The sequence below is a fragment of the Monopterus albus genome, unplaced genomic scaffold (genome assembly GCF_001952655.1).
Source record: "Monopterus albus unplaced genomic scaffold, M_albus_1.0 scaffold26.1, whole genome shotgun sequence".
NCBI lineage: Eukaryota > Metazoa > Chordata > Actinopteri > Synbranchiformes > Synbranchidae > Monopterus > Monopterus albus.
In genome coordinates this window covers 1,598,032-1,609,052 of record NW_018127906.1, presented here as the reverse complement: position 1 = coordinate 1,609,052, position 11,021 = coordinate 1,598,032, and the positions used below count along the sequence as shown (strand labels likewise).

Genomic DNA, 11,021 nt, shown 5'->3' with positions numbered 1-11,021 from the left:
GAGAGGACGGCGTGGAACAGACAGCCATCAGAGTCTCGTTAAAGTGTCCAATCACTTTCCGCCGCATCCAGCTGCCCGCCAGAGGCCACGACTGTCGACACATTCAGGTCAGAGCTGCAGCCAATCGCAGCACTCAACACGCCGATGTCAGAGCAACCGAGCGTTTTCAGCAGTGACACCAGGGTGTGAACTGAGCTGGTACTTGCCACAGAAGTACCTGTACTTCTTAGTCCGGTGTACATAAACCAATTTTTAGCACATTTTAGCACACTGAAGCACGCGCACAAGCATTGACACACACACAGACCAGTGACATCACTTGGAGCGGTGTTCAGTGTGTCGGCCTGTAGACCGGAGAGCCTGAGCTGCTGCCACTCCAGCTGTTGTGCTGTTCACTAAAACCTTCTTCTGCAAAGTTGCTGACAGCAGCATCTGTGTGTTTGCAGTGTTTTGACCTGGAGTCATACCTGCAGCTCAACTGTGAGAGGGGGACGTGGAGATGCCCCGTGTGCAAGTATGTAAACCTACACACACTCGTGCTGTTTGTACATAAGCTCTACATGTGTCCTCTGTGACCTGTGTGTATCTGTGTGTGTGTGCAGTAAAACAGCTCTGTTAGAAGGTCTGGAAGTGGATCAGTACATGCTGGGAATCCTCATCTATGTTCAGAAGTAAGAGCCTTTAGTTGTGGAACAGCTGATTTTGTTTGATCTTAATGTAAAGGCTGGGATAACCTGCTTGAAACATCTCAACCAAGTAGAAATACACTAACTGTCCTCACGCTCCTCCTCTTCCTCTTGTCAGTTCGGAGTATGAGGAGATCACCATCGACCCGGTGTGCAGCTGGAAGCCGGTGCCTGTGAAACCTGACCTCCATGTGAAGGAGGAATCAGATGGCCCCGTGTTGAAGCGCTGCAGGACGCTCAGCCCCAGTCACATGGTCCTGCCCAGCGTCATGGAGATGATAGCATCACTGGGGCCCACCCCCTCTTCCTCTACTTCTACAGCCTCCTCCCCAATGCCCTACCCCCCCCTACCCGCTGGGGGCGGTAGTAACAGCAGCAGCACACCTGACTACCCTGGACCAGGTATGTTGGTCTGACATGATGCAGCACCTTCAAAAGTCCTAAATATTACTGGTCATGGTTTAAGCTCATTATTTTAGGTTGATGTTACGTTTGCTTCTGCTTTTATGTGTTTTTGTGGATATGTTGAGGAGACACAGCAGCAGCGCCCGTGGTACCGTGGTGCTGCTCCATGTTGTAGTTCTGTCTCTCATCAGTTCATATTTATCACACTGTAATAAAACTGGAGAACCAAACCAACCTGGAGCCAGAACGTCACGGTGAGGGGTGACGGAGAATCGACAGTCTCCATTTAGCTCTGTGGACCAGTGTGCAGTTAGTGACACGTACGTCAGCTGATCTGATGAGCCTGCACCACATGACAAACGTTCGGCTACAGCCCTGTGAAGGAGCAGGTCCCCAGAAACGGGTTTCTGTAGGATGCGGTCCTCACACCCGGGCGACACACTGGGAAATATGTGATTTGACTCTTGTTGTAATGTTCTGATATTGATCGGTCGGTTGATGCGTTGATGTGTCTGTCGGCAGCTCCGTCCTATCCCAGTCAGCCCGGCACTTTCTCCGACTTCAATGGTCCTGGGACTCCAGGGCCTGGGGCGGACTTCTCCTCCCCTGGTCCTCCCCCTCTGTCCTACCAGTCTGAGCTGTCCAGTGCCCTCCTCTCCCCTGACAAGCCCCCCCACCACTCTATGGCTGGACAGGTATGGTAACCCCCACCATGATCATCGTGTTTTGTTGGTTAGATTCTTATTGCACTCTCTTTTTTTCCTTATTTCCTAACCTCCTCATTTTTTGCCTTTCCTTTCTTCCTCCCTCTCCACCCCCCTTCCTCCTTCATCAGATGTCAGTCTCAGGTCGTCTGGACTCCACTTCCCATGGTGCTCCTCTTTCCCAGCAGCAGTCACAGGGTCTCCACGGCAGTGCTCAATTGGCGGGCGGCAACCAGATGATGCAGCGTAGCAACCAGAATCCCCGTCTCCAAGGCGACAGCTCCTTTGGGCTTGGGGGGTCCACAGAAGTTCCAGAACCTTCTCTGGACGTGAGTAGAAACCAGATTCTACTGTGCATGCAAACAGATTGTACTGTGTTTTTAGCAGGTGTGGAAGCCGAATGGAGACCCGTGGGGTGCCACGCCGACTGTAACATGTTGTTTGTTTCTGCAGTTGCTCCCGGAGTTGACCAACCCAGATGAGCTGCTGTCCTACCTCGGACCTCCAGACCTACCGAACAACAACAACGACGACCTGCTGTCCCTGTTTGAGAACAACTGAACACACACGCTCACGCGCCTCCAGAATTTAGGCAGATGTTACTGTAAGATATGAACTCTTCCCTGTTGGTTCACCATGGCTGCCATCTGCACAGGATGGAGCAGACGATGAGAAGAAACAAAACAAAAGCAACTTTTAAATATGAAAACTTTTTGATGTGTGACTATGAACTTGATGGTAACTTTATTTTATAGTGTTTTTTATTTTCTTGATGCTTCACCCTTCATTCGCTGCCTCTCCGCTCACAGGAAGCGACTCCACTCTATTTAAAGTGAGTTTTAATTCTAGATGGTCTTCGCTGTCGCTGCTGAGCATCCTCCAAATGATCTGCCAGCTTTAAGACTGATTTTCTTCCTTCCGGTCAGTTCTATGAAAATACAGAGAAACTCCATCACAGTCACTTTTATTGATCCGGGACGTTCAGCAGTGATGAGGAGTATTAATGTTATGTAACAATGAGCTACAAAGGATGTGTCATGCTTTTAAAACCAGAATATATCTGGTTGAGGCTGCGGGCGTCCCCACAGAGACCTAGGGTGAGGGAAGGATGAGGGTGAGGTGGTGTGGCTGGCTGAAGTCCACAGCTGCACAACGCCCTCCACCACAGTTATCAGGACGCCTAATGAGTGAATATTCAAGTTTCATAGACTGAAGCTGGTGCGTTTTACTTCCGTCTGCCTCTAGCTAAGTGTAAAATCTGGACAAAGGAAAAGTGGAAATGGGGCCAAAACTACTCGACTCATTAAAGAAAGTTTTGTAACAGTGTCACTTTATTCTGGAACTTTGAGTCAACGTGGTCGGTGGCGCCCCCGACGGGCGCTATCAGGAGAGAAATGTGCGACTAAAACGCCCCTGGGACAACATTGCTGTCGTTGCCTCACACTGTGCTCGTGAGACAACTGCAGTTTGTATTTGTGATAATAAAGGTTCCTCTTCCTCCCTGTCCTCCTCATCAGTAGTCTGAATGTTGTAAAGTGACTCGAGTCCAGACAGTTGTGTGTCTCCATGTCCCAGTGAGTCCAGTGGCTTCTGGAAAACATAAGACTACATGATCACCTGTATGATTCAGTAATGATGCTAATAATAATAATAATAACCTTTGTAATTTAATAAACACAGTGGAAAGACACAGAGCGGTGAGTCTGTGGTGCTTTTATCGAGCCTGGTCATGTAAACTACGAACTGTTTGGTACAAGCATCAGAATCTGAGAAACGACGCAAAGAGGTGAGGAAACAAACCATTAGTCACGTGCAGGAGCAGCTGTGCAACAGCGAGCAACAGGACATGAATTTGTAAGTGGTTGGATAATTATAACTGCTGGAAAGTAACTAAGTACATTTACTCAGTTACTGCACATCGTTACAGTTCTGAGGTGCTTGTACTTCACCTGAGTGTTTCCGTTTTATTTTTACTTCAACGCCTTTACAACTAAGACACTGAACTTTTTACTGCACTATGTTTATTAACTAGTAATTTTCAGATGTATTATTATTTAACTGGCCAGTGGATTACGTTCACCTGTCAGTACAGTAAGTTGTTAAAGTGACCTCCACCTGCACCAGCTTCAACAATACTGGTGTTTACACAGTAATGATACAATACTGTTTGCTCTGTGCCATTCTGCATAATGAGTAGTTTGAATTTTGGTACTTCAAGTATCATTTGATGCTAATACTTTTGTACAGGCCGGAATACTTTAGATTTATACAGAAAGTATTTACAACGCCCATGTGGAACAAACCTACAGCAGATGTGCACGTTTCTGTGATCGACGGCATCAAGTGTTTGTAGGATATAGATGTTCGTCATCAATAACTCGGTCACACTGATGACAAGAGAACTTGCTCTGTTAGCAGTGTACTTGCACTTTTGTACTTAAAGTAACTTTTAGACCATGTGCTTCAGCTGGAGTAAAGAACTGGTAGTGGTACTCATAGTGGAGTACTTTTTTAAACAAGTATGTGCACTTTCACTTTGTGTACATCTGCCACCTCTGACTCATTTTAAAAGTAGAAATAGGAATATTTCCTACTTCCTGTTCCTCAGTCGTGAGGATTTGCTGCTCATCTCCTTCCTCTGTGATGTAAACAGAGTATATCTGCTTTTTTGACTCTTGGTTGAATGATAGAAACATCCTGACTGAAAACAGGCCATATGATTAACTGATTATTCAAGATAATACTCTGAGGTAGTTCGGCCAGATGACTATAGACTATGAGCATCAGCAAAATGAAGCACAAGAAAGTTTTTAAAAACAGATGCTGTTAAAGATCACAACAACAAATGAGGTAAGAAGAAAAATATACATATAAAATCATAAATAAAAAGCTAACCGGTACTATAACGTCATGTATATGATGCTGTGTGCTGATGCAGTCCAATAAATTCCACTTTTAGATAATGATGTTCCCTTTTGTCGAAACCGATATTAACATTTTAATCTTGTACACATGTGGGCGAGTTTCCTCCCACATGCAGGTCACATTACTAGACAACAAGCTTCCTCTTTGTCTCGATGTGCCAGACTGGAAACCTGTCCAGGTGTAGCCCATCCATCACAGCTGGGATCGTGGCCACCCTGCAAATGACATGGGGAGAGAGAATGGGTGGATGAATTGAATGGAACAAGTACAGCTTTGGTTTATTATGGCTGAAAATGTAAAGGTTGTGTTGCTTTTAGCTGCTGTGTGATTAGTTTACCTTCCGAAAGTGAATTAGAATCCTGTGACACCTCAGATTTATCCTCAGTTTGGGAACCAGTGTGGGAGAACTACATTTCTAGAATGAGCCTGTAAGGGAGAAAATAATGTGATGATGTAATAGACTGTCTCTAACTGGTTTGTACTGGAAACCTGAACATTTCTTTCACTTTATCATCAGCACAGATCATCGCTGTTTAGATTAAACATCCTCACAAACTCATGCTGCGTTTTTCCATTGGTGGGGGTGGGGTGAGGGCATGATGCTAGCGTGGCAGAGCATCAACTGGAGGTTTTCAAAGGTCATTAAAGATCATTGATCAATACCAACTGCTGCCATCACCCACACCTCTCAGTCAGAATCACCCAGCAAATGTACAAGAACAGTGTGGATCCTCTCCACCTTTTACAGTGGGACACACTACATATAGTTCTATTCCAGAATCAGATGAATCAAACCAAACCCAGTAGAACCATTAGACTCTATTGATCCCAGTGGGAAATCCACCAGCTACCCAGCAGGATGTAAAGTACTTTACAGTATAAGTATATAAGGTAGTTACCATCAGCTCCACCTTTACCAGCTGCAGCATTAAAGTGATGGACACAGTAATTAGTCACTATGATCCAGTATCAGAGACATTACTGGGACACAGGCCATGACTGTTGACTACTCCAAGTAGACTATATTTTGATGCTAATACTTTTGTATTTTACTGAAGAAACATTTGAACACAGGACATTTACTTGTAACACAGTAGTTTTACACTGTGGTATTTATGTTTACTTAGAGCAGTCATCTCCCAACCAGAGGGTCTGAGGTTTGAATCTCGGTGCCTGCAGTCCACATGTCGAAGTGTCCTTGGGCAAGACACTGTTCCCCTAAGTTGCCCCCGATGGTTAGAGCCGTCGGTTATGTTGGCGCTGCAGATGGCTGCCATCGGTTCTGTACCGGAAACAAATTCCTTGTGTGTAACATACTTGGCCAAATAAAGGTGATTATCCTTATTATCTTAAAAAAGGGATGTGAGTAGCCTAATTCTTCACCACTGATTCTACCCAACCACCATAACAGTATTCATCCACAGATAACCATAGTTCATGTTTTCACTTTGAATACACCTCAGTCTCACTGCTAATATCTACTTCACCACCTCTGTCAAGCTGCTCTGCCAGTAAAAGAAAGGAACGTGTCTGATTTATGCTTTTAATTCCAAAACACAAACTCGAAACATACACTTTCCTAACTTTTTCTTTCTGCAGAGAACAGGCCTAACCGCGCCCTGATCACACGGCCGCGCACCACATTTCCTCCCGTCAGCGGGAACGCGCTTTGACTGCGGGACTTGACGTACAAGCACCGCGCGCGCAGCACGTACTGGACGCCCAAGCTGTCAGTCATCTGTGGCGCGCTCTGTTCTGAGACTCTTAAGTTCAATTTATGACCGGGACACCAGAACGGGGCGGTGCTGCACGTGACAAAGACTGGAAACATTTAACCTCCGCTGCAGTGGCACACTCGGATAAACGAATGAAACACATCGTGACATCTGCCTGTCCATTCAGAGCGCAGTAAAAAGGGAGCGGTAGCTGTCCTGGTTGCTGATTCGCTAAATTAGCTGTCAATAAATAGCTTGGCGTTATCAATTGGCGCGCTGTATCGTCTCACCGCCCTCCGCCGCCTTATATAAAATTGATCCATAATCTTCCATCTTTTTCGGTTCCTTGTGGCCTGCAGTGTGTCTTCGCTGAAAACCTTTTCAGTCCACCGACTCTTGCAGAAATGGCCAAGCCCAGAGTCTTCTTCAATATCACCGCTGACGGCAAACCCATCGGACGTATTGTTATCGAGGTAAACCGCACTCTGATTGAAAGTATAGCCGAGGGATTACAACCCGAGATGTTGGTTAGACTCAGCATTGTATGTACGGGCGCCGAGTCACGCTGGGCTGCAGAAGGTTACATCCGGGTTTCTGTTGCTCACTGTGGTTTGCATGTAGCAGCACAAGAGCTACCATTAGCCGAGCTGACAGGAACATGTATGAAGGACCATGCACGTGTTTATGGCGTCTGTTAGCCAGCGCTGCCTGGTACTAGCGTACGGCACTGGCAATGGAACTGTGTGTTGTTGGTGCCGATTTATTAAATATTTTGCAGTTAATGAGGCTTGAACTACAAAGTTGGTTTAAATGCTTTTATGAAAAATCCACGCGGTATTCCAGTCTAACTGCAGTGTAATTGATATCTTTTACTAAATTAGCTACAGTCCGGGTACTTAATTTGAATAAATGTATTTGACGTTAAGCAACCCTTTTAATACATCAAGTAGAATGAAACTGCGGCAGCTTTCGTCACGCTGAGGCCCATAAAAACCGCGGACCCTGCTTGAGTTACTGCCCGGGCATCGCTGGTTAACGGACTAAGCTAACTAACGCTAACAAGGCATGCTAGCCGACGATCTAATTCTTTGTTTCGGCGCTTTGACGGAAGCTCGGGAAAAGTCTCAGTGAAAACTACTTGATCTCCTGAGCCACTTCTTAAATTTTCGGTCTAAAATGTCACAGTTAAAAGGCTTTTAGTCGCCGTTGATGTAAAAATATAGTTTTGACTGTTTGTGGCGTTTAACATGGTGACAGCGACGCTAACGGCGCCGGCTCTTGTGTTGACGGACGGGGTGCCCCCCGGTGATGATGGGGGCGGGGGGCGTTGTGGCTGAAGCAACCGGGACGCCTCAAGTCTCTTGTGCCCATAATAAATAAGCATAGTGTTACATAAGCAACAGCAGCGATTGTAATGACGCCATTGTCGGGCGGGCCGTTTCCATCCGCTCCTTTAACGTTAGCAGCTGTGAACTGAAGGCGGCTAGCAGCCATTTTGTGCATAGCAGCAGCAGCAGCTGTGCCTGGGTATGGGCGTTCCCGAGTTTGGCACGAGTTTTCGCCTAAGCTGAACTTAATGGTCTCCGCTTACACGGTGCACAGCTCCACACCTGGGTAATCTCAGTCGGTGTGTGATGTGACAGGTAACTAGAGTTTCATCTGGAGCAAACTGCTCTGTAATTATAAGGGTCTGAGTTCTTTCCTTTTCCTGTATTAGTGCGATGGGATACTGTGACATACCACAAGCAGTAAATTGGGTGTAGATGTATGAAAATACACAGACACACAACAGCAATACATGGAGGTTATGAATTTGGTTTTTCTTCATGTTAACTGTTTTTGGTTGTACCTGTGTGGTACTGTTCTGTATTTGTGCATGTGCAAAAGCTTCAGGCCTTTACATGTTTGATTCTTTTGCCAGCCATACACCTAACACCTTTTCAAGTGATTTTGTGTTGACAAATTTTCTGTTTGAGTAAATCAAGTTTTGCTACGGTTGTTGAATTCGCATCGTCTGTTTGGTGGTGATCAGAGTAGTTTGTCACTTTTCCTCATTTTAACATTCTGATTAAAATCAAATGTGTTTAATATTATCCCAAGACTTGGGATAATATTAAACACATTTGCCCGGGCAGTAACTCAAGCAGGGTCTGCAGTTTTTATGGGCCTTCAGCCAACAGTGACTTGCACAACAACCAACTAAAAGGTGAGCTTTCTTCCAGCACCTAGCAGGAAGAGTAGTAAATATGATAGACTCCAGTTGAGCCGCTGGTGAAACTGGAGTGAGCAAGTCTCTTTAATGTGTCATCTCCTTCATACTGCAACGGAGGACAAAACGTGGACTGATCTCACTCCTAATCAGACTGGGTTATGTCCACGTCCCCCCCCCGTCTTGCAAATATTGACCCTGCAAGATCCCCAGTCTTGGGTCAGACCGTAGTTGTGAGTCTTATCAGTCTCCTTGTGTAAGGCCAGCTTTACCCTCATAGCCAGGTTTCTGTTGCAGCATTGCAGGTGACAGGCTGGACAGCTGGCCTGAGATCAGCTGGGTAGCCTGTCTGCTGCAGCCCCACCCCTTCCCTCTCAATAAGCTTGCATGGCTGTGGGCAGCTGTTCCAGTCAGGTGCAGTGATGCCATCCTGTTTCTACACGATATGAGCTGACTAGGGTTTAATGGGCTGGCTGCACTTTCAATGTACTTGAACAGCTTCACTTGCATGTCAACCTTCTGCGTTTAGTTTTTCTAAACCTATAAAGCCACTTTTGAGTGAACGTCAGCAGATGTGTGCAGCAATTTAAATGTCTTCAGAATTGTGGGATGCCGTATAAAGGTTGTAACATGGTTTTGTTTCTGCACATGCCTCCTTGTAGCTGGGTTTTTCCTAAGCCTGTATAGGTAGTTACACAACCAGTTGCTGCACTGAACAAGGTGCAGTCTGATAAATCAGTTCTGGTTTTGGCTCAGGGTCTGGATGGCAGCAGCCCAAATGGAAGTTTTACTGGTGACCTACTGTACAGTTTACCCTCTGAAGAACAACCCCAACTGGAGTCAATTGTATGTACAATTGACTCATGACCTGTTATTTACAACCCTTGACTGACTTTGGCTGTGTTTTTGTTTATACAGCTCTTTGCTGACGTGGTGCCCAAGACGGCTGAAAACTTCCGCGCCCTCTGCACTGGCGAGAAGGGCTTCGGATACAATGGCTGCACCTTCCACCGCATCATCCCAGGGTTCATGTGCCAGGTGAGGTCACTGTCCAGAGAACAGCTTGTGGGTTGGTTTCAATAACTGACAACAGGACAATGTCTTGTATGTTTTTCAGACAAGGGCTTGAATTTTTTGGTTGATTTTCAGAAATTAATCAATGAGGCAGTGGTGCAATGTTTGTAATGAGGAAAAGTCAAATCCTCACACTGAAGCTGAAGTAGGAAAATTTATCAGGGCTCTTGTTGATCACCGTTTGGCCTTTACTTCAGATGGAAGTTTTATTTATTCTTAAATCACAAGTCAAACCTTGGTTTGGTGATTTCCTGTAATGCTGTAGCTGTCTGACTTGGACTGTAGTGTGGGATAGAGCTCTGTAGACTGAGCCTGGCCTTTCAGACCCAACTTGCTTGAGCCCTCCTGCTACTCGATCTTATTATAGCCTGAATCTGATCTGGGCTATAATTTGTATTTCCTTACAGGACAAAGTTGCACATCTTCTTTGGAAGTGTTCTCACAAATGACCCCGTCTGTCCAAACATGACCAGACAATTTGTCGACGCCAAAAACATCCTGTTTACGGTTGAAGACAGAGGAGCCCAGCCGCTGGACCCAAACAAAACTAGGGATAAACCAATACCACTTTTCCAGATTAACTTCAAGTACTTGCTTTTGAGGACTTTCTTGTACAGTACTTAATGATGCAATGTTTCTACTATAAAAAATGACTGACAGTATAGTTTTACTTTAATTTCATGAGATTTGCTTTCTCATGATGATTAAACAGAATATCCTGTGTAACTGTAGGCTGTGCAGATTCCTGGGGAAACTTGAACACAACACTGCCACATTCCTACTAATAACTTGACTGACCGTAGCCTGCAACACAATGTACTGTAATACAGTGGAGTTTGGTTTTGTTGCAGTACAACCCTGCAGCTCTTGCGTTAAAGTGGCGTCCTGAACTCGGCTGCAGAGGAGCCGCTGGTCTCTGCCTCTACATCCACAAAGATTCAACTTATTTTCATACACATAGCTCATTTGATGTCGTCCTCGGTTACATTAGGTTGATAGGTTGGTTTGCTTTCTTCCCGTTCACTACAATCAGGATAACAAGCACTGCGATGGCTTTGGTGGAATGAATGGGCCGGGCTTTCTGGGCCCAGGGAGAGGAGATGTCACACTTCTGCAAGGTAGTGTTGGTTTTGCTGCACATGGTGCCAAATCTGTGTAAAATGCAACCTTGTGTCTGAGACGGCCATGGCTAAATGGGCAGCGATAGCTTGCAGGCTGGTTAACATTGTGGACGAGGGTCTGCTTGAAATTTGCATTGCACACAGACTGCATGTATGAATCAAGATGCACCTTATAATGGAGG

General features: G+C 45.7%; 2 protein-coding genes across 2 annotated transcripts in view; both read left to right on the top strand.

Moving 5' to 3' along the window:
* The window catches only part of LOC109957284 (zinc finger MIZ domain-containing protein 2-like), a 10,637-nt gene extending 7,152 nt beyond the window's left edge, over window positions 1-3,485 (top strand). Inside the window, exons 12-18 of the mRNA XM_020595034.1 lie at window positions 1-107; window positions 447-514; window positions 603-671; window positions 805-1,088; window positions 1,614-1,786; window positions 1,927-2,124; window positions 2,249-3,485. The exon at window positions 1-107 is cut by the window's left edge and continues 81 nt beyond it. Of these exons, the coding sequence (XP_020450690.1) occupies window positions 1-107; window positions 447-514; window positions 603-671; window positions 805-1,088; window positions 1,614-1,786; window positions 1,927-2,124; window positions 2,249-2,356 (1,007 nt within the window). The 3' untranslated portion in view covers window positions 2,357-3,485. The remainder of the gene's footprint in view (window positions 108-446; window positions 515-602; window positions 672-804; window positions 1,089-1,613; window positions 1,787-1,926; window positions 2,125-2,248) is intronic.
* Window positions 3,486-6,754: 3,269 nt separating this feature from the next.
* The window catches only part of ppiaa (peptidylprolyl isomerase Aa (cyclophilin A)), a 6,618-nt gene continuing 2,351 nt past the window's right edge, over window positions 6,755-11,021 (top strand). Inside the window, exons 1-2 of the mRNA XM_020595245.1 lie at window positions 6,755-6,908; window positions 9,563-9,682. Coding sequence (XP_020450901.1) covers window positions 6,840-6,908; window positions 9,563-9,682 — 189 coding nt within the window. The 5' untranslated portion in view covers window positions 6,755-6,839. The remainder of the gene's footprint in view (window positions 6,909-9,562; window positions 9,683-11,021) is intronic.